This window comes from Myotis myotis, unplaced genomic scaffold (genome assembly GCF_014108235.1).
Source record: "Myotis myotis isolate mMyoMyo1 unplaced genomic scaffold, mMyoMyo1.p scaffold_m19_p_4, whole genome shotgun sequence".
Taxonomy (NCBI): domain Eukaryota; kingdom Metazoa; phylum Chordata; class Mammalia; order Chiroptera; family Vespertilionidae; genus Myotis; species Myotis myotis.
In genome coordinates, this window is record NW_023416346.1 from 96,275,388 (window position 1) to 96,303,350 (window position 27,963).

A 27,963-nucleotide genomic window follows, 5' to 3' on the forward strand; every position below is an offset into this window, starting at 1 on the left:
AAATGCTTCTTACTTTTGGTCACATGTCTTAAGAGCTCATTGCAATCATCTTGAGGTTTTGAAGCTTCCCAAGAAAGAAGTTTCTTAGTTTAGAGAAAATCTGACTACTGAAAGATGGGCAACAGGACTGAGTACTAAGAGCTTCTCACAGGTATGTTGCTTTCCTTGACCCTTGATTAGCATCCAAGCAATATAGAGGGAATTATGAGGAAAAATCTTTCCCCAGAATTGTACCAAGAGATAGATGGCATTACTAGAGTTTGGGGGATCAAGAAAATAATGTTTTTCCTTTAAAGTAACTAATTCAGAAATTTCACCATAGACAGTGGTATTACACGGAGGTGGCATAGCATTTATTTTCATATCAGCCAACAAACCTTGTTCTTTACTGGTTATATCTTTCTAGCTATACCCAATAACTTAAGCAGCTCTTAACAATTTGGGATCTGAAGAAATATCTGAGCCCCCATGTTCATTGCAGCATTATGCACAGTAGCCAGGATATAGAAACATTCTAAGTGTCCAACAATGGGTGAATGGGTAAAGAAAATATGGTGTATATGTATAATGGAATATTATTCAGCCATAAAAAATAAGGAAATTCTGCTATTTAAAATAACCTTGAGGACATTGTGCTGAGTGAAATAAGTTACACAGAGAGACAAATACTATATAAACTTGCTTATATGTGGAATCTAACAAAAAACCAAACTCATAGAAACAGAGATCAGATTTATGGTTGCCAGAAGTGGGGGTGAGGGTGAAGGAATGGGGTGAAGGTGGTAAAAAGGTACAAACTTCCAGTTATAACAAATAATTTCTGGGGATGTAATGTACAATATGATGACTATAGCTAACAACACTCTTTTGTATATTTGAAAGTTGCTAAGAGAGTAGATCTTAAAAGTTCTCATCACAAGGAAAAATAATTTTCTAACTGTGAGGATTTGATGGTGATAGATGTTAACTAAACTTATTATGATGATCATTTCAAAACATATACATAAATCAAAATTATTGTATTGTATACCTTAAGCTTATATAATGTTATTGTCAATTATATCTCAATAAAACTTGGAGGGGGGGGGGAAGAATTTGGCACTCCCCATACATCCTAAGTTAGGTGCTGCTATAACTACTGTAAGAATATGTTATTTAAATTATCACAGTGCTTTAAAAGTTTCCAATCTCAGTCTAATAAACTCTCTAAGATAGCATATACAAGTTTACAGTTAATTTTCACTTAGATCACTGCCATGGTTCTTTGTTGGGTTTCACCACACCTTAGAAATGCCAGAAGTGAGAACCAAGATGGCGGCATAGGTTAACGCCGGAGTTTGCTGCTTTGAACAACTACTTCAAAAGTGAAACCAAAAAACGGAAGGGACATCACCCAGAACCACAGGAACGCTGGCTGAGTGGAAGTCCTACAACTAGGAGGAAAGAGAAACGCATACGGACACTCAGAGGAGGCACAGTGCTGAAGTCAAATTCTGAGGTGCGGAGTTCGCGGAGCGGGCTGGCGGCGGAGGGCGCGGTTGGCGTTTTCAATCGGGAGGGAGTCGCAGACTCTGAGCTCCAGATCCGGGCGAGTCTTTAGGGACCCAGACTCAAACGGGAGAAGCGGGACTGTCTGGCTTCGGTCAGAGAGAGTGCAGCTTTCTCTCTGAGCTTTGCGGCGGGTGCTGGGACTCAGAGAGGCAGAGCCCCTGGGGACAGGACTGAGAGCCGCCATAACTGCTCTCTCCTGCCCACCCTGTTGATCCTGTGCGACCCGCCCCGCTTAAGCCCTGCACACAGGCATTTGCCGGATAGCCTCAGGCAAACGCCAGATTAGCACCTCCCTAGAGGACAGAAGTTCTCTCACTGCTGACACAGCTGATTCTCATAGCCACTTGGCCTGGAGGTCAAACCCTCCCTGGAATTAGCTACAACAATCAAGATTTAACTATAAGACTGCGAACAAAGACCACTAGGGGGTGCACCAAGGAAGCATAACAAAATGCGGAGACAAAGAAACAGGACAAAATTGTCAATGGAAGATATAGAGTTCAGAACCACACTTTTAAGGTCTCTCAAGAACTGTTTAGAAGCCGCCGATAAACTTAATGAGATCTACAAGAAAACTAATAAGACCCTCGATCTTATATTGGGGAACCAACTAGAAATTAAGCATACACGGACTGAAATAACGAATATTATACAGACTCCCGACAGCAGACCAGAGGAGCGCAAGAATCAAGTCAATGATTTGAAATGCGAGGAAGCAAAAAACACCCAACCGGAAAAGCAAAATGAAAAAAGAATCCAAAAATGCGAGGATAGTGTAAGGAGCCTCTGGGACAGCTTCAAGCGTACCAACATCAGAATTATAGGGGTGCCAGAAGATGAGAGAGAGCAAGATATTGAAAACCTATTTGAAGAAATAATGACAGAAAACTTCCCCCACCTGGTGAAAGAAATGGACTTACAGGTCCAAGAAGCGCGGAGAACCCCAAACAAAAGGAATCCAAAGAGGACCACACCAAGACACATCATAATTAAAATGCCAAGAGCAAAAGATAAAGAGAGAATCTTAAAAACAGCAAGAGAAAGAAACTCAGTTACCTACAAGGGAATACCCATACGACTGTCAGCTGATTTCTCAACAGAAACTTTGCAGGCCAGAAGGGAGTGGCAAGAAATATTCAAAGTGATGAATACCAAGAACCTACAACCAAGATTACTTTATCCAGCAAAGCTATCATTCAGAATTGAAGGTCAGACAAAGAGCTTCACAGATAAGGAAAAGCTAAAGGAGTTCATCACCACCAAACCAGGATTATATGAAATGCTGAAAGGTATCCTTTAAGAAGGGGAAGAGGAAGAAAAAGGTAAAGATACAAATTATGAACAACAAATATGCATCAATCAACAAGTGAATCTAAGAATCAAGTGAATAAATAATCTGATGAACAGAATGAACTGTTGATTATAATAGAATCAGGGACATAGAAAGGGAATGGACTGACTATTCTTGGGGGGGAAAGGGGTGTGGGAGATGCGGGAAGAGACTGGACAAAAATCGTGCACCTATGGATGAGGACACTGGGTGGGGAGTGAGGGCGGAGGGTGGGGTGGGAACTGGGAGGAGGGGAGTTATGGGGGGGAAAAAAAGAGGAACAAATGTAATAATCTGAACAATAAAGATTTAAAAAAAAAAAAAAAAAAAAAAAAAGAAATGCCAGAAGTAAGCAATTGGAAGGAAGGGGTAGAATTCTAGAGAGCACTCTGGGCCACATTATCCACAGTCCATGCAGTAGCCTTGGGAAGCAGGTATCAAGGTCTGTATTTGTACCACTTGTGCTGATGTGTTAAGAGCACTGGATTTTAGATCAAGAGATCTGGATTTGAATCTTAATCATATATACCACTCACAGAGTGCCACGTCATGTTATCTCTCTGGGCCTCCTTTCCTCTTCTGTAGAAATCCATGGAGATTATGTGACAGGGTTGTAAATCATAAAGTGCTAAGCAATTTTGAGGTATCTTTTCTGGGCATCAAGTTCCATAGAACCTCTCAGACTAGAGCAGGCACTGTGGATCACCTCCTTTCTCATCTCCCCCATACCCAGCCAAATTTTCAAATAATATCACTGTCAAAAAACTTCCAAGAGTAGAAATGGAAGCACTCCTCCCAATTTTACAGACAAAACATCATATATTAAGAATAACTAGAGGCCCAGTGCATGAATTCGTGCACCAGTGGGGTCCCTTGGCCTGGCCTGCGGGATTGGGCCGAAACTGGCTCTCCGACATCTCCTGAGGGGTCCCGGATTGCAAGAGGGTGCAGACCAGGCGGAGGGATCCCACTGGTGCACTATCAGGGCCGGGGAGGGATGCAGGAGGTTGGCCATCAGGGGAGGGACCACAGGAGGGCTCCAGGGCATGCCAGACCTCAGCAGCAAGCTAACCTACCTGTTGGAGTGTCTGCCTCCTTGTGGTCAGTGCATGTCATAGTGACTGGTTGACCAGTTGACTATCTGCCCCCTGGTGTTCAGTGCACATCATAGTGAGTGGTTGAGTGGCCTTAGAAAATCATCAGCATATTATGCTTTGATTGGTTGAACAGCTGACCAGTTGACCGGACACTTAGCATATTACCCTTTTATTATATAGGATAATAATGACAAGCTATAGTTTAATTCATGGCAATATTTCAACAGGCTATTTGTTAGAGTGCCTTTCGCAGATAGTGTAGGAATGTCATACTCTCAGGTTCTATGTGAGTCATGAAACCCTATTTTCTAAAAAGCCTCACTGGAATTTTTTTCCACATTTTCCTGAGAAAAATCCCCTTTTCCCTACTTCTTTGTACAAGCTCAGGAATGCCTTTGAAGGACATGGGGGTAAAAGCAATAGGATCATCAGCCTTGGAATAGAAACTCAAGAGTTCTCCTGAGGCATGGTAACCCTTGTAAATGTGACAAGATTAGGCTTCTGTTATCAAGGTTAAGCTTATCTTCTGCTGGAAAACTGTTCATTTGGTTGCTGACCTATCTGCATGGAGATTCAGGTCCCTCAGTTGCACTCTAGAGTGGGTCAGATATTGCTGTTCCCTGCTGGGCCAGCCCTGACCTGCAGGGGCCAGAAGTTGTGGAAGAAAATTTTTCCATTAGGAAGCAAGTGGTTTGAGGTGTGTGTATGTGTGTCACCCTCTGCTTAACCTTGGTGATCTTGAGAGGAATGTGAGCTGATTGTTTTCTTCAGTGCTATGCAGAGTAGAGATTGACTTGAGATTAGCCAATAGTGGCTAATTCCAGTTCCTTCAGCAGTTATTCCTTGCAGGGACAAACTGAAGAAGAGGCCATAGGAATTATTTGACATCGAGATCAAACTAAGATAGGCTATTCCAGTTGTTCACAGAGTGTGGTTCTGAACCAATAATATCAACATCACCTGGGAAATTGGGGAAAATTCAAATTCTTGGGCCCCTCTTCAGGCCAAGCGTTGGGGATGGGGCCAAGCAATTTGTGTTTTAAAAAAGCCTTCCAGGTGATTCTGATTCAAGCTCAAACTTGAGAACTACTGGGTTAAGGGCTTTTCACCCCTGGCTGCATGCCTGAATCATTTGTTTAAAACACAGATTCTTGAGAGGGGCCCAGGAAATCCATATTTAATCCCTAGGTCAGTGGTCGGCAAACCATGGCTCGTGAGCCACACACGGCTCTTTGGCCCCTTGAGTGTGACTCTTCCACAAAATACCACGTGCGGGTGAGCACGTACAGTGTGATTGAAACTTCGTGGCCCATGCGCAGAAGTCAGTTTTCGGCCTGAGATAGTCTATTTTGAAGAAGTGGCGTTAGAAGAAGTGGGGGGTGTCGGTCGGGTCGGACGACGAGAGACGGCCTCCGGATAAGCAGCGCGGGGGAGGCGCGCGTGATTCATGCATGAGTTGAGTGAGCCAGTCAGTCAGCAGTCTCATTGTGCAGTGGTTAGTGCTAGTCGCGTCCGCAAATCGCGCGCAGGTGACAAAAGTACCTACTCGAAGCATAAAGTTACCTGTATGTTTCCAACCAGCTGCAAATCCTACAGGTGTTTTTGTCATCAATTTAAGAATTGTAATTATTTTGTGTTGGTGGCTTTATTATTATAAAATGAGGACGTTTTTAGCAAAGGCCAGCTTAGGAGTACCCTAATTAAGTTAATAACAATGTACCTACCTATATAGTTTAAGTTTAAAAAATTTGGCTCTCAAAAGAAATTTCAGTTGTTGTACTGTTGATATTTAGCTCTGTTGACTAATGAGTTTGCCGACCACTGGTCTAGGTGATTCTGTTGCTCAGGCAGGATTGAGAACCACAAATACATTCTCTCCTTATGGACAAGTTACCCAGGACTATGCTGAATTTTGATCATGTGCCTTCCAAACTCTTGTCTGGATTATGGGTTAGAGTTTTACAACTAGATGGCATTTCCTGACTCTGGGCCTGTCTCTGTGATGGAATCAAGGCCTGCCCTAGGCAGAGAGTGATGCCTGTGTTTCTTGGTAGGAAAGCTAGATTGTCTGTGCCTATTGGTCTCTTTTATCTTTCTTCCCTTAGAGGTCTTGAAGAAGAAATTAGCTGCTTACTGTATAGAGGCCTGGAAAAAGAGGCTCTGCAGAAAGAGTAAGTGTGGATGATGGTTACTAAAATACAATTACCGTAGTTCCTGAATCTTCTCTATTTTGAACTAGACATCTCTAGTTCTTTCAGTTTTTTATCACCCCCCAATTATTCCCAGCTCCACTATACGCATAGTCTATGACCTTGGGCCAGGCACTTCTTCTGCTTTTATTTATTTTTAAAAAATAATTGGGGCTTTTTGTGTGTGTTTTTTTGTTTGTTTGCTTCACCACCAAAATCAAGTCTCTTCTGTAACCGTTTATCCCCCCTTGACCCTCTTCTACTTTCCCCCACCCCACCCCCATTCCCTCTAGTAATCACAATACTGTTGTCTATGTCTATGAGTTATTTTTTACTTTTGCTTAATCCCTTCTGCTTTTTTACACCCCTCCCAACCCCTCACCTCTGAGAGTTCTCAGTCTGTACTCAGTATCTTTGACTCTGTTTCTATTAGGTTTATTAGTTTATTTTGTTCATTAGATTCCACATATAAGTGAAATCATATGGTATTTGTCTTTCTTTGACTGGCTTATTGCAGTTAACATACAATAGTTTCAGGTGTACAACATAGTGATTAGACATTTTTTTTTTTTTTTTTTTTTTTTTTAGCTTGTAGGTGACAGCATGTGACAGGGTGTAAGAGGGAGACGGGTTGCAGTGCCACTCAGTCAGGCCGTGGAGGTATGGCTGAGCTGTGAGGACTCCGGAAACCCAGGCCTGTTCTGTGTCTCCAGACAACAAGGAAGATGAGGCAAAGTTTTGTGTGAGGAGTTTTACTTTCATCCTCAGGACGCTGGGGCCATGGGTGGTTGTGAACAGCAGAGGGACGCTGTCTGAGGTAGGGTTCTAAACATTTCCCCAAACTGCTGATGGGAACACATTAGAGGGAGAGGATAGCAGTGAGGGACCGGATGAAGAAGTCCTTTGAAAGATAAGGAACTTTGCAAGATTGTGCACTGAGGACCGAGCCCTGAGGGATAGGGGCATCACCCGGCCCGGGGGCTGGGCCCAAGACATTTATATAACTTATAAAGTGATCACCCCAATAAGTCTAGTACCCATCTGACACCACACATAGTTATTACAATATTACTGACTACATTTCCTATGCTGTATTTGTTTTGTATTGTTTTTATTTTTATTTTTATTTTTTTATCCCCCCCCCCACTCATGCTTTCATCCCCCCTGTTGTCCATGTCCATTGGTTTGGCTTATATGCACGCATACAAGTCCTTTGGTTGATCTCTTCCCCTTACCCCCACCCTCCCCTACTTTCCCTCAGGAGATTGATAGTCTGATCTGTTTTGTATTGTTTTTAAATCTTTATTGAGAGTATTACAGATGTCTCCTGTTTCCCCTATTGCCCCCTCCACCTGGTTCCCGCCCCACCCCAGGTCTTCACTACCCCATTGTCTTTGTCTATAGGTAATGCATATCCTATATAATCCTATATAATAAAAGGCTAATATGCAAATCGAACTGAATGGTGGAATGCCGTTCACTATGATGCACACTGACCACCAGGGGGCAGACGCTCAACTCAGGTGCTTCCCTGTGGTGTTCAGTGAGCTCCCACAGGGGGAGCATCACTTAGCCAGAAGCTGGGCTCACGGCTGGCACAGGCCGGGCTGAAGGACCCCCCTGAGTGCACAAATTTCATGCACTGGACCTCTAGTATGCATATAAGATCTTTGGTTAATCGCTTCCTGTATCTGCCTCCCCCCTTCCCTCTGAGATTTGTCAGTCTGTTCCATGTTTCCATGCCTCTGATTCTATTTTATTCATCAGCATATTTTGTTCATTAGATCTCTTGCTCACTTATTTTGATTTTTAGGTTCAACTGTTGATAGATATGTATTTATTACCATTTTATTGTTCATATTTTTTTATCTTCCTTTTCTTCTCCTTCTTCCTCTTCTTAAAGAGTACCTTTCAACATTTCATGTAATACTGGTTTGGTGGTGATGGACCCCTTTAACTTTTTCTTGTCTGTGAAGCTCTTTATCTGACCTTCAATTCTGAGTGATAGTTTTGCTGCATAGAGTAATCTTGGTTGTAGGTCCTTGCTTTTCATCACTTTGAATATTTCTTGCCACTCCCTTCTGGCCTGCAAAGTTTTTGTTCAGAAATAAGCTGACAGTTGTATGGGAACTCCTTTGTAGGTAACTAACTACTTTTCTCTTGTTGCTTTTAAGATTCTCTCTTTGTCTCTTGCCCTTGGCATTTTAAATATGATGTATCTTGGTGTGGGCCTCTTGGGTTCCTCTTGTTCAGGACTCTCTGCACTTCCTAGACTTGTAAGTCTATTTCTTTTACCAGGTAGGGGAAGTTTTCTGTCATTATTTATTCAAATAGGTTTTCAATATCTTGCTCTCTTCCTTCTCCTTCTGGTACACCCGTAAAATTGGTACACTTGAAGTTGTCCCAGAGGCTCCATACACTATCTTCATATTTTTGGATTATTTTTTCTTCTTGCTCTTCTGATTGGATGTTTTTTGCTTCCTCATGTTGCAATTCATTGATTTGATTCTAGGAATCCTCTACTCTACTGTTGAATCCTTGTAAATTATTCTGTATTTCAGTTAGTGTATGCTTAATTTCTGACTGGTCCTTTTTCAGGTCTTTGAAATTCTCACTCAGATTCTTGAAAGTCTCACTAAATCTCTTGAAGTCCTCATAAAATCCCTTGAAGCTCTCATTAATATCCTTGAGCAACCTTATAACCATTGTTTTGAACTCTGTATCCAGTAGTTTGCTTGCTTCCATTTCTTTTATTTGTGACATGTTTCTGTGTCTCGCATTTTGGCTGCTTCCCTGTGTTTGTTTATATGTATTAGGTAGAGGTGTTATGTCTCCTGGAACTGGTAGAGTAGCCTTGTGTAGTAGGTGTTCTGTAGGGCCCAGTGGCTCAGTCTCCCCAATAACTTGACCTGGGTACTCTAGGTGCACCCCTGTGTGGGCCATGTGCACAGTCTTGTAGTTGAGACTTGATTACTGTTGGTATCATTGGAAGGAATTCACCTCCAGGCCAATTGGCTGTGAGGACCAGCTTCAACTATAATTGGAGAGTTGCTGTGCAGGAAACACTCCTATGTGGGGCTTTTGTGTTCACTGAGTCTGCCCTTGGAGTGGGTCACTTATGGATGTGTAGAGTTATAATTTGGTATGGTCTGAAGCTGTCCACTGGATGCACTGGCTCTGGGGCCTCCTGGGATGTGCAAAGTCAGCTACTGCCTGGGTAACCCAGTAGGAGCTACAGAGAGATATGAAAATGGCTTCTACTTGTATTCGGTTTGGAAGTGCTCAGGCGAGGCCCAGCTGTGAGGCAAGGCAGGCTGGTACTAGTTCCAGGTCTTGGGCCTTTTGTTAATAGGTCTGGGTCACACTGATTCCAGGTGCTGATTTTTTAGAGATTTTAGAAAAATCTGAAGCCTGAGCTAGGACAGGCCATTTATATGGCAAAACCACTACAAAGAGCTTGGCTTGGGGTGGGGTCTCAGGGAATCACCAAGGCAGAGTGAACAGTGTGGGCCAGACTGATGGAAACTCAGATATGTTTATGTCAGTCAGTTCTGTGATTGGGGAGATCTGAGCACAGGAACAATGACCGCTGTGAACACCCCTGTCAGGGAGAAGGCCGCCTCTAAGTTCCTGCTCCAATGCCAAATAATCCAGTTCCTCCTTGTATGTCCCTGGATCCCCCAAAGCTGCTGCCCAGCACTGGAGCTCATAGGCAACAGGACTGTGTACGTTCTTATGCAGGATCTTTAAAAAGACCTACCTGAGGCTCCAGGAGCATCTGTGTCACTCAGCCACAATCCCTACTGTTTTCTACAGCTCAGGGACTTCATCAGAATCTTTATAGGCCAGAAGGGCATGGCATGTAGTATTCAAAGCAATGAAAAGCAAGGATTTGAAACCAAGGATTTGAATCCAGCCAGTCTATCATTCAAAAGAGATTGTGAAATAAAGAGCTTCCCAGACAAAATAAAGCTAAAGGAATATATCAGCAAATCAGCATTGCAAGAAATGTTAAAGGGACTGCTGTAATAGTAATAAGAAATATATATAGAGAGAAACATAGGCATAAGGAATAAAAATGGCAATAAATAATTACCTATCAATAACAATCTTAAATGTAAATGGATTAAATGCTCCAATCAAAACACATAGGGTAGCTGAATGGATAAGACAACATGACCCATAGCCCAGATGGCATGGCTCAGTGGTTGAACATCAACCTATGAACTAGGAGGTCACGGTTCGATTCCTGGTCGGGGCACATGCCCAGGCTGCGGGTTCAATCCCGTGTGGGGCATGCAGGAGGCAGCTGATCAATGATTCTCTCTCATCATTGATGTTTCTATCTCTCTTCTCTCCCTTCCTCCCTGAAATAAAAAAATATATACTATTGTTGTATCATAAATCAGCGAATGAGATACAAGACGCCTTAATAAGCCAATTAATTAGGAGTCGTTTATTGCATGTGGCTCAGAGGGAGGTGTCTCTTCCAAATCTCTGAGCCCCGACATAGAGGAAGTGTCTCATATTTATACCTTTTTAGCTTCTTTGTCTGTAGGTTTCACAAAGACCTCTGTATAGGTTATTGCTACAGTCAGTTTGTAACCTTGAATACATAATGAGTTAGTACTTGGCATAAATGGGAATTATTATCAGTATTAGTCTATTTTAGTCTATTACATTGGATGGCTAACTTGCGAGGTCAGACAGTTAAGTTTATCTTTTCCTATTATTTGAACTAAATACAAAGTCATTTTACAGAATAACAGACTGTCTTAAAGTGACAGAATTTATAATGACAGAGTTTACAGGACTAGGGACTATCTAACAATAGCAGAGAGTTTCAAACAGCAGTTTTTTATACAAGATGGAGGTTACTATGCTTCAGTATATAAAAAAAGAAAACATGACCCATATATATGCTCTCTACAACAGACTTACCTCAGAACAAAAGACTCCCACAGGATGAGGGTGAAGTGATAGGAAAAATATTTCCATACAAATGGAAATGAAAAAAAAAAGATGGGGTAGCAATACTCATATCTGACAAAATAGACTTCAAAATGATGGCCATTATAAGAGACAATAAAGGTCACTACATAATACTAAAGGAATTGATCCAAAGAGAGGACATAACCCTGGTAAACATATATAGGAGCACCTAAACAATGGGAGAGGACCTAAATAAATAGAATCAGAAACAAAAGACATAAAGTAACAACTGACAACACAGAAATACAAAGGATTGTAAGAAAATACCATGAACAACTATATTCCAATAAAATGGACAACCTGGATGAAATGGACAAATTTCTAGAAAAATACCATCTTCCAATACTGATTCAGGAAGAATGAAAAAAAAAAAACCCCACAAAACTGAATAGGCCAAAACAGCCGTTGAAATAGAAGCAGCTATAAAAAAGAAGAATAGCTTATCCCTTGAGACAGCATGAAGGACCTGAAGATTGTTATGCTAAGCGAAATTAGACATTCAGAGAAAGACAAGTGTCACATGATCTCACTCACTTGTGGAATCTAATGAACAAAATAAATTCAGAGACATAGAAACATGGAACAGACTGGTAAATTTCAGAAGGAAGGTGGGAGTCGTGGTGGGGTGGTAAGAGATTAACCAAAGAATTTACATGCATATATGCATAACTCATGAATACAGACAATAGTGTGGGGAAGGCCTAAGGGTGGGTGTGGGGTGGAGGGGTTCAATGGTGGGAGGAAAGGGAACATCTGCCTAGCTGGCAGGGCTCAGTGGTTAAGCTTTAAGCTATGAACCCAGGAGGTCATGGTTTGATTCCCAGTCAGGGCACATGCCTGGGTTTCAGGATTGATCCATAGTAGGGGGCATGCAGGAGGCAGCCAATCAATGATACTTTCTCATCATTGATGCTTCTATCTCTTTCTCCCTCTCCCTTCCTCTCTGAAATCAATAAAAAATATATATTTTTATAAAGTGGGGGACATCTGTAATCCTTTCAACAATAAAGGTAATTTTTTTAAAAAAGCTGGGGCTCTGGGTTTGGATCCCAGTTCTTCCACTTGCTACCAGGTCACATTATGACATTTGTGGGCCCTAGGTGCTTTTATATTGTGGGCCCCTTCCTCCATTAAAAAAAGTACACAAACCCCAGAGGGAAGGCAGGGGAGGTTGGGAAGGGGGGTGGTAAGAGATCAACCAGAGGACTTGTATGCATGCATGTAAGCATAACCAAGGGACACAGACAGTAGGGGGGCGAGGGCATATGTGGGGGATGGGAGCAGCCAGGGAGAGGTCAATGGGGAGGAGGGGAAAGAGACATATGTAATACTTTCAACAATAAAGAATTTAAATAAAAAAATACAAAGAATAGACTCTACAACTATGTTGGTATAAAGGCAAATACCCTATACTAGACTAGAGGCCCAGTGCACAAATTCGTGCACAGGTGGGATCTGGCCAGCCCGCCCCGATCAGCCCAGGGGGAGGGGACATGGGAGGTTGGCTGGCCAGCTCAACCCCTGACCGGAGGGGGGTGGCAATCGGTGGGGGGGGGGGGTGTCCAGCCAAGGGGAGGGGCCACGGATGATTGGCCGGCTGGCCCCACCTCTGGTCGAACTCCCAGTTGAGGGGACAATTTGCATATTAGCCTTTTATTATATAAGACTAGAGGCCCGGTACACAAAAATTGGTGCACTCGGGGGGGGAGGGGGGGACCCTCAGCCCGGCCTGTGCCCTCTCACACTCTGGGACCCCTCGAGAGATAACGACCTGCTTGCTTAGGCCTGCTCCCGGGTGGCAGAGGGCAGGCCCAATCCCTAGGTGCAGCCTCTGGTCAGGCTCAGAGCAGGGCCGATTGGGGAGTTGGGGCACCACCCCCTGTCATGCACAGAGCAGGGCGGATCGGGAGGTTGCGATGCCACCCTCAGTCACACTCAGGGTAGGGCCGATTGGGGGGTTGGGGCACCACCCCCGTCACACTCAAGGCAGGGTCGATGGGGAGGTTGCAGCGTCACCCCCTGTCACGCACAGAGCAGGGCCAATCAGGGGGTTGGGGCGCTGCCCCCTGTCATGCACAGAGCAGGGCCCATCAGGGGGTTGAGGAGCTCCTCCCTGTCACTCACAGAGTAGGGCCAATAGGGGAGTTGGCACACCGCCTCCTGTCACACACAGAGCAGGGCGTATCAGGGGGTTGGGGCGCCGCCACTCTCACACTCAGGGCAGGGCCGATGGGGAGGTTATGGCTCTACCCCGTCACACACAGAGCAGGGCCCGTGGGGTTGGGGGGGTTGGGGCGCCACACCCTGTCACACACACAGCAGGGCCCGTGGGGGGGGGTGGGGCGCTGCACCCTGTCACACACAGAGCCGCAGGGCGATCAGGGGGTTTGGGCACTGCCCCCTGTCACGCTGATCCTGGTGCTGGGAGGCATATTACCCTTTTACTATATAGGATAGAGGCCTGGTGCATGGGTGGAGGCCAGCTGGTTTGCCCTGAAGGGTGTCCTGGATCGGGGTGGGGTCCCCACTGGGGTGCCTGGCCAGCCTGGATGAGGGGATGATGGCTGTTTGCAGCTGGTCACACACCCTTCAGGGTGGGCATCCCCACTGGGGTGCCTGGCCAGTCTGGGTGAGGGGCTGAGGGCTGTTTTCAGGTTGGGACTGAAGCTCCCAACTGCTCCTTTTTTTCTTTTTCTTTTTTTATTCTGGGCCAGCTTTAGCTCTGGCTCCAGCTCTGAGGCCTCTGCTGCTGAAAGCAGGTATCTGGTTTGTTTAGGTTCTATAATCGAAACTCTATATCAACTCCAGCTCTGAGATCCCAGACGGCTGAAAGCTGGTTTCTGGGGTTTTGTTTAGCTTCTATATTTGTTACAATGTTTCTTAAACTGCAAGCTCAGAGGCCAGCAGCGGCAGGCGGGGAACGTTAGAGTCCTCCGTCACTGAAGCAAGCAAGCCTCATGTTCAGTTTAAGCTGCCTGGCTGCCAGCCGCCATCTTGGCTGGCAGTTAATTTGCATATTGCCCTGATTAGCCAATGGGAAGGGTAGCGGTCGTACGCCAATTACCATGTTTCTCTTTTATTAGATAGGATAATAAAGAGGTAATATGCAAATTGACCATCATGCCCTTGCACAAGACGGCTGCCCCCATGTGGTCACAAGATGGCTGCCCCCATGTGGTCACAAGATAGCCGCCCCCATGTAGTCATAAGATGGCCGTGCCTATGTTGTCACAAGATGGCCACCACAAGATGGCCGGCAGAGGAGGGCAGTTGGGGGTGAACAGGCCAGCAGGGGAGGGCAGTTAGGGGCGACCAGGCCTGCAGGCAAGGGAAGTTGGGAGCAATCGAGCTGGCAAGGGAGGGCAGTTGGGGGCAATCGGGCTGGCAAGGGAGTGGTTAAGGGGTGTTCAGGCTGGCAGGCAGAAGTGGTTAGGGGCAATCAGACAGGCAGGCAGGCAGGCGAGCAGTTGGAGTCAGCAATCCCGGATTGTGATGTGGGATCAGGCCTAAATCAGCAGTTGGACATCCCCCGAAAAGTCCCAGATTGGAAAGGGTGCAGGCTGGGCTGAGGGACAATTCCTCCCCCACCCCCACCCCCCCAGTACACGAATTTCATGCACCGGGCCTCTAGTATTAGTATATATTAAAACATTTCCTCCAACCTAAATATTCATTTTTTTCTGATTTAAGAAAAGACAATAAAACCTTTTTAATGGCTCCTTAAAGCATCATGGGCACTAGGCACTGTATCTACTGTGCCTAATGGATAAATCAGCCCTATTCATTACCTTTATGACCTTGGAATACATATTTAAACTCTCAGAGACTCAGATTCCTCATCCATAAAATGGATGGCTGACCAGGGGAACAATAATTCATTCATTTAACCTAAGATTAACTGATTGTATTAACTGCTTGAGCAGCTCTATAACATGGTTGGTCCATTGAACAAAATCTTTAATTCTTTATAATTTCTTAAAGATTGCCAACAATAAGTAGTTTGACGGGGCTTATAAACAACAGAAATTTCTTTCTCACAGTTCTGGAGGCTGAAGTCCAAGATCAGGGAGACAGCATGGCCCAGTGAGGGCCCTCTTCCAGGTCACATACTTCTCTTTGTGTCCTCACATGGTAGAAGGGAGCCAACAGTAAGTATTTTCAAAATTATATCTATAGTCCTTTAATATCTTATAATGTATTGATCTCAGCTTGGAAACTTCAATCCTATAACATTTAGTTTATTCTTATATTAGAGTGTTTAATTTCATGTAGCATAACTTACCTGTGCATGTGAATCCACCTCTCTGTAAATTATTGCTCAAAAACAGGGATCATGAGAGAGAAACATCTATCAGCTGCCTCCAACTAGGGATTTAGCCCACAACCTGGGCATGTGCCCTGACTGGGAATCGAACCCGTGACCTCTTGGTGCATGAGATGACAATCCACTGACCCACACCGGCCAGGCTCTAACTACTTTTTAAAGCCAGACTAGCAATAAGGTCAGTGGGTTATATCTGAGGCTAGGACCAGCATATGATTCCAAGATGGATTAAGCCATAAAGCAAGATAATCTCAGTTAGGAAAGGAGCAGATAGGTGGCAATCTCAGCACCTCTTAGTGGAATTTGCGGGTCCATCATTCTTAAGCTGGGTTTTCCAGCCTCATCCAAAGACGTCAAGGGCAGTGAGAGCCTATGCCCTATTCTGCCTGAGTCACACTTCAACTCCTCACTTTGCCACCTAAAAGCAGCTGGCCTAACGCCTGGGATGGGAAAGGTCAGGGTGCCCAAAGCCTCTTCCGCTTTGACAGCTCCCTAGTGTCTGGGAACTAAGTAAATGGCAGCTTTCAGGATCAGCCTCTTGCATAATATTGTAATTTAAGATCAAGCCTTCTCAGTATTAATGCTCCCCTGCCCCACCCCTCCCCCATACCAACCCCACCTTCACTTCCAACCCCTCCCAGAACTGGTTTTTGTTGAGTAAGTGAAACTATGCCTTGGTAAATGACACAGTAGCTTTCAGTTCCCTTCTTGGATTTTGCTGAAATGGCCCAGGAATTTAGACATGGTTCTAGCCCCCCAACAGGGTCAAGAGGATTTCGGCAACCACCTCAGCCATACAGAGCATTTCTTCCCCTGCCCCTTTCCATTGTTTCCATGGCTCCTCAGTTCAGTTCTGCTTTCCTCCAGAAGCACAAGGAACTCCAGCTGGTGGATAACATACCAAGAGGCTGTGGGCTGACCATGAACCTGGTGGCTCAGTACTCAGTATAAAACTTTTGGCTTGAGTAACTTGGTGGGTATTGGACAATTAATTGAATTCCAGATTACAAATGAGGAAACTGAGGCTAAGACAAGTATATAATTTGAGGATAGCTGGTAAGTGACAGAGCTGGAATTTAAAGCTAGGTTTTGCAGACTTCAGAGCTGAGCCTACTTTAGGTTTAGTCAGACCAAAAGCTTCCTGCCCCTTTTCCTATTTTCCAGGAATGGGATGGTTTGATAAGCTCAGGTGCTCTCCATAGGATTTTTGACTGGGTTTTAGAGAATGCAAAGGCTTCAAGCTTCTTAGGGTCCAGGCAATGTGCAACCAATCAGCAATCCTGCCTGCTGAGAGATGAAATGGTGAATGACTTGTATCAGGCCTGTACACAAATCCAACTTCAAAAGCTTTTTCTTATAGAAAACCTTTTCTGTTGACTTTCTTAAAGGGGCAATGCAGGGCTTCACAGCATATCAAACAGAAAAGCTTCATAAAATTCCTCTTCTCTTGTCCATTTCATTAAAGTACACACAACCAGAGTTCAAATCTCCATCCTCCACCCCCACCTACAACCCCATTTTCATGTTCTTTCTTTTTCACTCCATGCTGCTCTCTCCATTTCTTCCTTCTCAACATACCTAAAAACATGTGCTCTTAGCATTCAGGCTTTTCTGACACCTGTAATCTCCTGGACCATCTAATCTAGTTTCTTGCTCTAAATAGTTTTCTCCTGCAGGGAGAAAACCTCCTCCCCAGTTCTGTTGAATTCTAAATTCTGGCATACTTCTTGTTACAACTGGATGACGTAGAAATGGTCATTAGGTTATGCAGATCCTGAAAAACTAATGACGTTATCAATGATCATGATGTTTTGATCATTTCAGAACAAACTTAAAACATTTTGGCTTGTCTTTCATAGTCTTCTTATATTTGGGATATTAAAAAATAATTCCTTCATTTAAAAATATTTTATTGAATTTATTGGGTTGACATTGGTTAATAAAGTTATATAGGTGTCAGGTGTACAATTCTATAATACATCATCTGTATATTGTATTGTGTGTTCACCACCCCAAGTCAAATCTCATTCTTTCACCATTTATCCCCCCTTTATACTCTTTTACTTTCCCTGACCCCTCTTTCCCTCTTGTAATCACCATACTGTTGTCTGTGTCTATGAGTTGTTGGTGTTTTTTATCTTAATTCCTTCACCTTTTTCACCCAGTCCCCAACCCCTCCCCTCTAACAGCTGTCAGTCTGTTCTCTGTATCTGTTTCTATTTTGTTTGTTTAATTTGTTCATTAGATTCCACATATAAGTGAAATCATATCATATTTGTCTTTCTCTGACTGGCTTATTTCACTTAGCACAATACTCTCCAGCTCCATCCATGCTGTTGCAAAAGTTAAGAAGGGCCTGTCAAAAAAAAGGGACATATGTAATTTTTTTCAACAATAAAGATTTTTTTTTAAAGAAGGGCCTGTCCAGAAAAGCATATGCATCCTTGTGGGGAGGGGAGAAGGGTGGCCTGGCTGTCAAGGGATCAATGCATAGATAAGGACACAGATATAAATGTCAATTTAGGAATATGTAGTGGACAGAGGAGGACCAGGGATGGAATCTGATGGCTAAGGGAGAAAACACCCAACTTTCTGTTTTTCTCTATGAGCTAACATATATATTGCACATTTACTAATAAAAAATTTTCCCTTTTTCCTCTCACATATTTTGCTTCTTAAAGGAGTAGAGGGAGGCCAAGTTACCGGTATTTCAAGAGGCGTGTTTTAGAATTTTGATAGAAGCTTTGTGTGAGATTGCATCTACACATTTTACTTTTGTGACAGTGTTTTGATTGTAGAGAAAAAATATTAAAGAACCTGAAATCAAATGCTCAGCCTTTGCACGCTTTTGATATAGCAAGCTTTGCTACTAGGAAGTAAAGCTTTAGGCTTGGGGCTTTCTAAAAAAGGTGAACTAATGACAAATTTATAAATTAGTCGAGGATGACTTTCTTGTCTCTTGCCTCCCCTCTTTGTGTATGCTTTTTCCCCTCACTGAACTCCTTCCGCCCTGTTCTGGTCAGTATCCTCATGCCCTCTCCTTATGGATATTTTAGTGATTTTCTTCTCTGGAAGGATACCAGGGAAACTGATAACAGACTGTTACCTCTGGGGATTGGGGTGGGAGGGAGACACGTTTTTACTATGTATCATTTTGTGCTGTTTGAATTTTTATATATTTGCATTTTAAAATCACCTTTCAGTGAAAAAATTGCTATCTGTGCAGTTCACGGCATAAAACATTTAGGGGGAAGGTGTTCTAGGTTGAAGTGGTGTAGATCAAACCTTATTTTCTTATAAAAACAGCTTTAGAAATAAGGGGTTACATTTTAAACTGAAAGCCTGATGCCATTTTTTTAATGCTTAGATTTTTTTCAATTACAGTTAGTTTCAGGTGTACAGCACAGTGATTAGACAAATCATATGCTTTACAAAAAGTACCTCTTATATTTTCAGTACACAACTAGCGCTATACATTGTATTACAAAATTATTGATGACATTCCCTGTGCTGTACTTTATATCCCTGTGATTAATGTGTGAGTGCCAACCTGTACTTCTTAATCCCTTCACTTTCTTTACCCAATCCCCCAGCACCCCTCCCCTCTGGCAGCCATCAGTCTCTCTGTGTCTATGAGTCTGTTTCTGTTTTGTTTGTTCATTTATATTGTTCTTTAGATTCCATATATAAGTGAAATCATATGGCATTTGTCTTTCTCTAACTGACTTATTTTCTGATGCCATTTTTATGAAAATGACCACAAATATACTATTTAATTGAATGCTAAATCCTATACTTCTACGTTAAACTTTATAAATACCTCCTGATTTTGTAGTTAGTTCCACTGAAAAATATTCTAACCCGAAGTAAGACAAATGTGTACTAGCATGACTACTTTTTGGATCAGAAAATATGGTTAGCTTAGATAAATTTTTTCTAAAATGTATATAATTTAATTAAGTAGAGCAACACAGTAATAATATCAACTTTTATTAAGTAAGATGTAGTCTGCTATAAAACAATCTTATTTCTTTACAATCCTTGCCTTGTTTGGAACACTATAACAACTAGAAGTGTTTTTGGCTCTGTATTCTATTAAAGGCCTTTTCTCTGGCTCATAGGTCTCAGCTTCCTGCCCTGGCATTGGCTCTCAGTGCTTCTTTGATTACAGTCACACCAGCAGCTTCAGGTAAAATAAACTGCTTCCCTAACCCTGAGGAGTGGAGGATTCGAAAAGGGTGAGTGCCTTAGGACCAGATTGTTTCAGCAACAAGGTTGTTAATCTTTCCATGATGATAGGCAGTTTGGGGAAAAGGAGGATGGACTGCATTCCATGTCCGGGGGCATACAACTCTCAGCCAGGTTAGAATGTGCTTTTTCTAATCAGAACAGAACAAACAGAGCATGATTAATATTTCTTATGATTATAGCTAACCCCCACTATTATATTTCTGCTCCTAAAAGTTCTACCCAGTTCCCCTCAACCACCCAACACTTACCAAATATGTCTTATATTTACTCATACTGCTACTTCTTCCTTTTTCCTTCTTATATTTATTTTTACAGTGAAATCTCTTCTCCTTTGACCCATTTTTTTCTTGTTGCCTAACAAAATGCCTTAAAGCATTGAATCAGCCTATTCATCTCAGTCATTATGCAAGTGGGCTGCCTTAAAATTAAAATTGAAAGTATCATTAGAACATTGCTTTTTCATTTTATTTGTCATGGACATGAATATAAAGTGTAAGCATAAACTTATGACACCACCTTTTCTGGAATACTCTAGAATTTACACACCAAATTAGCATTCTTCAAATGGATCACCAAGATAGAGTAACACAAGTATCCCCCTATGATGTATCATTGCTAAAAATGTTTGGTGACTCCTCTTTTAGAATTAGGGGGTGAATATAGTGGAAAGAACATGAGGTTCTGAGATGATCTAGCCTTTTCTTTGAATCACTAATCTGTCACATATTAGCTGTGCAATATTGTGCAAGTCTCACTCTCAGAGCTTCCAGTTCCCTAAATATAAAATGGGGTTAAGATTATTAATCTTGCCAGGCCAGTTTTGCTCAGTGGTTGAGCATGGACCCGTGAACCAGGGTGTTGTGGTTCAATTCCCCCATCAAGATACATGCCCAGGTTGCCAGCTCGATCCCCTGCCGGGAGCCGGTCCATCCTTGCTGTTTCAAGGGACCTGGCATATATGGCATACTGTTCTTAATATGTTTGCTCACCTTCTTGGCACTATGTGTTTTAACCAAGGTCACCTCTCTGAGAAAGGTTGTTTCCCCAGGTAGGGATTTTCCCCTGAAGTTAGGGAAGGAATAAAACCCCTTAACTAAGTGCCAGGCGGGTAATTAATCACTTTAACTATGAACAATCATGCTTAAGCTACATAATCTTTACTCTCTGGAATGGAGATAAGAAATGCCCTAACCTTTGGAATAGAGATTGATAGGATTGGAATCAACTGGTATAAATACAGATGTAACAAGACAACAGGACACAGAACCTAGACACAGAACCTAGACACAGAACCTACACAGAACCTAGAGACAGAAGAACTTCGCTGGAGAGAACATGGCAAAAGATCCTGGACAGAAACTGGAGACAGAACCTAGAGACAGAACCTAGCGAGAGAACATGGCAAAAGATCCTGGACAGAAACTGGAGACAGAACCTAGCGAGAGAACATGGCAAAAGATCCTGGACTGAACCTGACTACAGAAATTGGCAAGAGAACCTGACTAGAACCTGGTGACTGAACCTGGCTGGAGAACCTGGACAGAACCTGGCTGGAGAACCTAGCGAGGGAACATGGCTACAGAACCTGGCTGGAGAACCTACACAGAACCTGGCTGGAGATCCTAATCAGAACTTCGCTGGAGATCCTGGCTAGAGATCCTGGCTAGGCTGCTGATCAACTGAACGCTGTCTCCGTATCATTCCTTCTTCGCCGACTCCGTCCACACCTTTGGGGACCCCTGGACCTGCTGGGGTTGGACCCCAGCAATCCCCCAATAGGGGGCATGTAGGAGGCAGCCGGTCAATGATTCTCATCATTGATGTTTCTATCCCTCTCTCTCTCCCTTCCTCTCTCTGAAATCAATAAAAACATATATATATATATATATATATATGTTTAAAGATTACTGGTCTTGCTGAGTTTTTTAGTGAGTAAATAATGCCTGTGAAAGTGCCAGGCCTGGCTCCCTTTCAGGAGCACTCCCAGTGCATTTTCAGTCTCCCTTTGCCTTTCCCTCTCCTAAGCTCCAAGCACCCTTCTATTGCTTTTGTAATTTGTTTCCTAAGCCTATGAAGCCCAACTGGCTTATTTCTACTACCTTTGTAACTTTCTAAATAAACTTTCTCTTCTAATTTGAAAAAAAAAGTGCCAGGCCCATAGTAAGTGCTTGATATTTTCATGCTTTCATGTTAGAGCCAGTTTATCATTTGTTCAAGAAAATTTTTGTCCCTGTACACTCTCCCTTAGTTGATGGCTCTGTTTCCCCAGTCTCTTGTGTGTTCTGGTCAAACTAAACTATATTCTTCCTTAAAAAATTAGGAGTAGGAAGCAACTTTTCTGACTCAACATATATAAAAACCTACAGCAAATAAAACAATTAATGGAAAATCTATAGATGCCATCCCATTAACCAAAAAAAACCATTTTCTTTCTATTGTCACAATAATTTAATATAGTATTGGAGGTTGTGACCAATATTATATAAGACAAGCATAAAAGAAAGGCATAGGTAATGTATGAATTTGAAAAAGACATATATAAATTCCATTACTTGTAGAGAACATAATCATTAAGAGGTAAACCTAATAGACTTTAACAGTCACATTTATTTTTATTTTTTTGTTAATTCTCACCTGAGAATATTTTTCCATTTATTTTTAGAGAGAGAGGAAGGGAAGGGGAGAGACAGAGAGAGAAAAACATTGGTGTGAGAGAGACACATTGATTGATTGTCTCCTACATAGGCACTGCAGGGTCTTTGCCTCTGGCCCATTGCCTCCAGCAAGAGCCCCAAATGGGGACAGGGTCTGAGGGCTGATGCTCTATCTACAGAGCCAAACAGGCTAGGGCTAACAGTCCCATTTAAAAAACTACATAAGTTTAGAAAACTTTCTATATTTATGAACACAAAAAAAATTCAAAACTTATGGCACCCTTGCTATAACTAACTAGAAAATTAAATATAAAAAATAAAATATCCCTTGCTTGGCCGGTGTGGCTCAGTGGTTGAGCATCAACCTAGGAACCAGGAGGTCACTGTTAAATTCCCAGTGAGGGCACATGCCCAAGTTGCGGGTTAGATCCCCAGGAGAGGACGTGCAGGAGGCAGCTGATCAATGATTCTCTCTCTTCACTGGTGTTTCTTTTTTGTTTGTTTTTTTAATCCTCACCTGAGGATACTTTTCCATTGATTTTTAGAGAAAGAGGGAAAGACAGGTAGAAATATCAATGTGAGAGAAACACATGATTGGTTGCCTCCTGCACGAAGCCTGACCAGGGCCCAGGGCAGGGAAGGAGCCTGCAAAGGAGGTACATGCCCTTGACTGGAATTGAACCTGGAACCCTGTGGTCTGTAGGCCAAGGCTCTATCCACTGAGCCCAACCAACTAAGGCTCTTCATTGATGTTTCTATGTCTCTCTCTCCCCCTCCCTTCCTCTCTAAAATTATATATATGATTTATATATATAAAATTATATATATGAAGATATCCCTTAAAATAATAAGATCTAAAAGTTTTTAGGAAACACAGAAAGCACAAAATTTTACAGAGAATATTTAAAAACTCTTTTAAAATATAAAGGAAGTTTTGACTAAATGAAGATATACTAAGTCCACATTTGGGTTGATTTAACTTGATAATTGTACCAATCCACTTCTGCGGGAGGCGGTGGGAATTGCAGCATGCCACTGGGAGCAGTGCTGCTTCCATGGGAGGCGGGCCCACTGTCTCCTCTCTGGGCCTGCGCTTGGCCCTCTGTCCCTGTCTGTGTCTGCTCTGGCTCCAGGGGGCCGGCTCACCGGGCGTGGCAATGAAGCAAGCATTCTGCCAGGCTGCTCACACTGCCCACTCTCAGCTGCTGCCCGCCCCCCCCCCCCCAGGGCTGGGGGACTCCAGCAGGGATGAGAGAACTGGGTGCTGCCATCTTGTGGCTATGGGCGCCCCATCTTTAGTGATGGAGTGATGGTTAATTCGCATATTACCCTTTTATTAGATAGGATAACACTGGTCTTTGCTGATGGACATGGAGATTGCTTTAGAAATGGATTTGTTTTGGAAGTTAACATTGAGAGAATTTTTATTTCATTTTTTTTGAAGCAGCTATGATATATTGAGAAAGAAATTTAAACTAAACAACTTTCTCTTTTTCTTTGCAGCAAAGTCACATGGAATTACCATTCCTTAAAAAAATGAACATCATACATGTGAAGGGATTTTTTTCTAATGGTAACTCTGAGGCCTGGAGCTGACAAGATGGGCTTAAAGAACCTCCTGCCTCCTCAGCAGATCTGGCTCATTTTAATAGGATTTTCTCTGCTGTCTTTGGCAGAGACATACGGATTCAGTAAATGTGCACAGTATGAATTGGACATTCACCATGTTTTCTGCATTCGGAAGAAGATCACCAACTTGACAGATGCCATTTGTGACATCCCTGGATACACTACTCACCTCAACCTCACACAAAACCAAATTGAGGTCCTTCCTCCCCATTGCTTCACTAATTTGACTGCTCTGGTGGACTTGCGACTGGAGTGGAATTTCATTTGGAAGATTGAGGAGAGGGCCTTTTGGGGACTTGAAAATTTGACCCTCTTAAATTTAGTAGAAAATAAGATTAAAATTGTAAATAACTCCTTTGAGGGCTTGTCCAACTTGGAAACTTTGCTCCTGAGCCATAATTATATTACCAATATTCACAAAAATGCCTTTGTCCCTCTTTTAAAATTGAAACACTTAAGTTTATCTAGAAATTTTATTACTAATATTTCCAATATTCTTGAAGCAGTCCAGCATCTTCCATGCCTAGAATACCTTGATCTCACTAACAATAGCATCATCTCCTTGGACCATAGTCCCAGGTTATTGGCCTCACTGACCCAGCTGAGCCTGCAGGGGAACAAACTAATGGAATTAAATTTCTCTGCTTTGTCACTGCCTAATCTGACCACTCTGGATGTCTCTCGGAATAGCCATGGAGTCATCCAGAATGTTGCTCTGGAAACTTTACCGCAGCTGAGGAGCTTGAATCTAAGTGGAACATCGGTAAAACTGGAGATGCTTCCAACCAAACACATGCAGAATCTAAGGGAAATGGACCTTAGTGCCTGGGAGTTTAGAGGTGGTCATTTAAACTTGAACAGTGTGTGTCACCTCCTCAGACACTTGCCCATGTTACAGGTTTTGATTTTTAGAAAAAAGGCCACTGATGCAGGAGACATAAAACACCTTGCCAACTGTACCAGGCTTTTGTTCCTCGACCTGAGCCAAAATAATAATCTGGTTCACCTCAATGACAGTGAGTTCAATGCTATGCCCAGCCTTCAAAGGCTGAATCTAAATAACTGCAAACTTTCCTTTGTCAGCAACCGGACCTGGAGTGCCCTCCAGAACTTGACAGCCCTAGATCTGAGCTACAACAAGTTTGAAAGATTTCCAGATTTTGCATTTTCACCCTTGAGATACCTACAATCTCTTTTCCTCTCTAGAAATCCCATCACAGAACTCAATGATATGGCCTTCTATGGGCTGTATTCTTTGAAGGAGCTCAACTTGGCTTGGTGCTGGATAGTGAAAATTGACAAGTATGCCTTTGCTCACTTTCCAAATTTGGAGAGTTTAGATCTTGGAGGCAACAATATTAGGACTCTAAAACGCAGAACTTTTCAGTCTCTGAAGAAACTCCAAGTTCTGAATCTCTCCCGGAACCGCCTGAATATTATAGAGAAGTATGCATTTTCAGGTCTCACTTATCTCTATAAACTTGACCTAGCAAAGAATATCTTGTCAAATATTGGGACAGGCATTTTCTTGGGCCTTGAAAATCTAGAAGTTTTGAATCTCAGTTTTAATGAAATTACATATGAAACTACCAAGACCTTGCTATCTCCTCCATTTATGAAGCTCAAGTCTTTGAAACAACTCAACCTAGAAGGACAAATGCATGGGATTCAGGTTGTTCCAACCAACTTCTTCCAAGGACTGAATGGCTTGCAGGAGCTACTACTAGGCAAAAATCCCATGGTATTCTTGGACCATCTCCAATTTGATTCCCTTACTAATCTCACAAAGTTGGATATCTCGGGAACAAAATCTGGAGACCGAAGTCTCTATTTAAATATTTCCTTATTCCAAAAACTCAAAAAACTAAGAATGCTGCGCCTGGAAAACAATAACATTGAGTCACTGACTCCTGGCATGTTCTCTGGCTTAGAAAGCCTTCAGATCTTCTCTTTAAGATTCAACAACCTAAAAGTCATTAATCAAAGTCATCTGGAGAACCTGACGTCACTGATGTTCTTTGATATCTATGGGAATAAACTTCAGTGCAACTGTGACAATGTGTGGTTCAAGAACTGGTCAATAAACTCAGAAAATGTCCATATCCCTTACCTCCAGAGCTATCACTGTCAGCCAAATACCCAGAATTTGTTGATAGATTTTGATGATGCTATGTGTAATTTTGATCTAGGAAAGGTTTACTTCCTCTGCTCTTTCACTCTCACCCTCACAACCATGGTTGTCTCTTGGTTCAGTGCCAAGATAACGTCATCTCTAAGGTATGGGCTCTACATATTTCGAGCCTGGTTCCAGGCCAAGTGGCATAGGACAGAGAAGGAATTCATCTATGATGCCTTTGTCTCTTTCACTGCCACTGATGAACAGTGGGTATATGAAGAGCTTGTTCCAGCCCTAGAAGAAGGTGGCCAGCCCACCTTTAAGCTCTGTCTTCACCACCGGGACTTTGAACCAGGTATAGATATCTTTGAGAACATACAGAATGCCATCAACACCAGCCGGAAAACTTTGTGTGTGGTAAGTAACCACTACCTGCGCAGTGAATGGTGCTGCCTTGAAGTACAGCTTGCCAGCATCAAGATGTTCTATGAGCATGAGGATGTTATCATCTTGATCTTCCTGGAAGAGATCCCAAACTATAAGTTATCCACCTACCACCGACTGAGGAAACTTGTGAATAGGCAGACATTTATCACCTGGCCAGACAGTGTACATGAGAGGCCACTCTTCTGGGCACGTATTAGAAATGCACTGGGCAACAAATCTGTGGAGAAAGACAATGCACAGCTAATTGTGATTGAATGACCAGAGGTCTATGTGACCTTAAAGCTAATGTTGCCCAAGTTATGTATAGGCTGAGAGTGTGACTGAATGTACCTGCTGTACAGGGAAAAGGATGAGCTGCTCATGACCATCAGACCTAGGGTAATTTGGTTAATGTCCATTGGACAATTGGAAGAATGAAGGAGGGAGGGCTGCTTGAGGAAGCTTCAAGAACAGTGTCCCCACTCTAGGGGAATGGATATCTGGCAAGTATATCTGCTTTATTAAGGGGAAGACTTGGGAGACAAGTCACCTAAAAGTATGGGGATCAGGAGAGCCCTCATATGTGCTTGAGAAAATTGTTAAACTAATTTCTCCAAGTCAGTTCTGTGAAGGTAGATAGGATTGGCTCTCTTGCACACACTACTCCAAGGAGTAAGGCCATGCCATTCCCTTTCTCCTTCTCTTCCCCTACAGGCAAGTATCCCCCAACCTCTAAGGGGCCCCATGAGACTTGCAAACAGGGTAGATTGTCTGCTGCAGCTCGTTCTGGGCTAACCCCCTCAACCTGTCTCCAAGGCCCCCTTTTCTCTGACTTCCCAGTGAGCTAAAGAAGCCCGGCCATTTTTTCTCTCGACTGGCCTGCTCCTCGTTTGGAATGTAAGCAGCCTGGCCGTTTTGTCTCACACTCAGCTGGCACATGCCTTGTTTGGAATGAATCTTCAATAAAACCCATTTTGCTTTACTTTTGTTTTTGTTGACCTTAAAATCTTTTCTGCGTCAATGAAAAGAACTGAGGCCCCAGCCAGGAACCCCAGTCATCTTTGTGGCACTGTGACTCAGATTGCACAAACCATAAGTCTTCTGGCCATGAGGCTGGAGAAAGGGCTGTTTTACTCTTCTCTCTTGTCCAGCATTGGGAAGGCAAGGCAGTAGTTCTAGTTAAAGGGGGAGAATTGCCTGCAAGCAGAAAACTAAAGCAACTGTGAGTGCCTGGGGATGACCTGGCACCGACGCTACAAGGCACACCTTCCCTCCAGAGTGCAAACAGACACTCTCAGGTGACTGAGGGTCATTGTGGAGGTGTCTGAGGGTCTCCCTTGTGATGTGTAAGGCCTTAACAGGGACTCCAGAATACAACTGTAATTAAACTTTGACCCATCTGGT

The 27,963-nt window shown here is 43.0% G+C and overlaps 1 protein-coding gene across 3 annotated transcripts; it reads left to right on the plus strand.

Moving 5' to 3' along the window:
* LOC118654628 (toll-like receptor 13) lies at positions 1-27,541 on the plus strand. Of its 3 annotated transcripts, XM_036306013.1 has the most exons (4): positions 1-151; positions 15,200-15,307; positions 19,605-19,721; positions 23,892-27,541. In XM_036306013.1, the coding sequence occupies exon 4, from the start codon at positions 23,959-23,961 to the stop codon at positions 26,836-26,838; it is 2,880 nt and encodes a 959-aa protein (XP_036161906.1). In that variant the 5' UTR covers positions 1-151; positions 15,200-15,307; positions 19,605-19,721; positions 23,892-23,958; the 3' UTR covers positions 26,839-27,541. The 3 variants fall into 3 exon arrangements, with proteins under 3 accessions (XP_036161906.1, XP_036161908.1, XP_036161907.1); XM_036306015.1 differs by lacking the exon at positions 15,200-15,307; XM_036306014.1 differs by lacking the exon at positions 1-151 and having other exon boundaries at positions 15,130-15,307.
* The last annotated feature ends 422 nt before the right edge of the window (positions 27,542-27,963 follow it).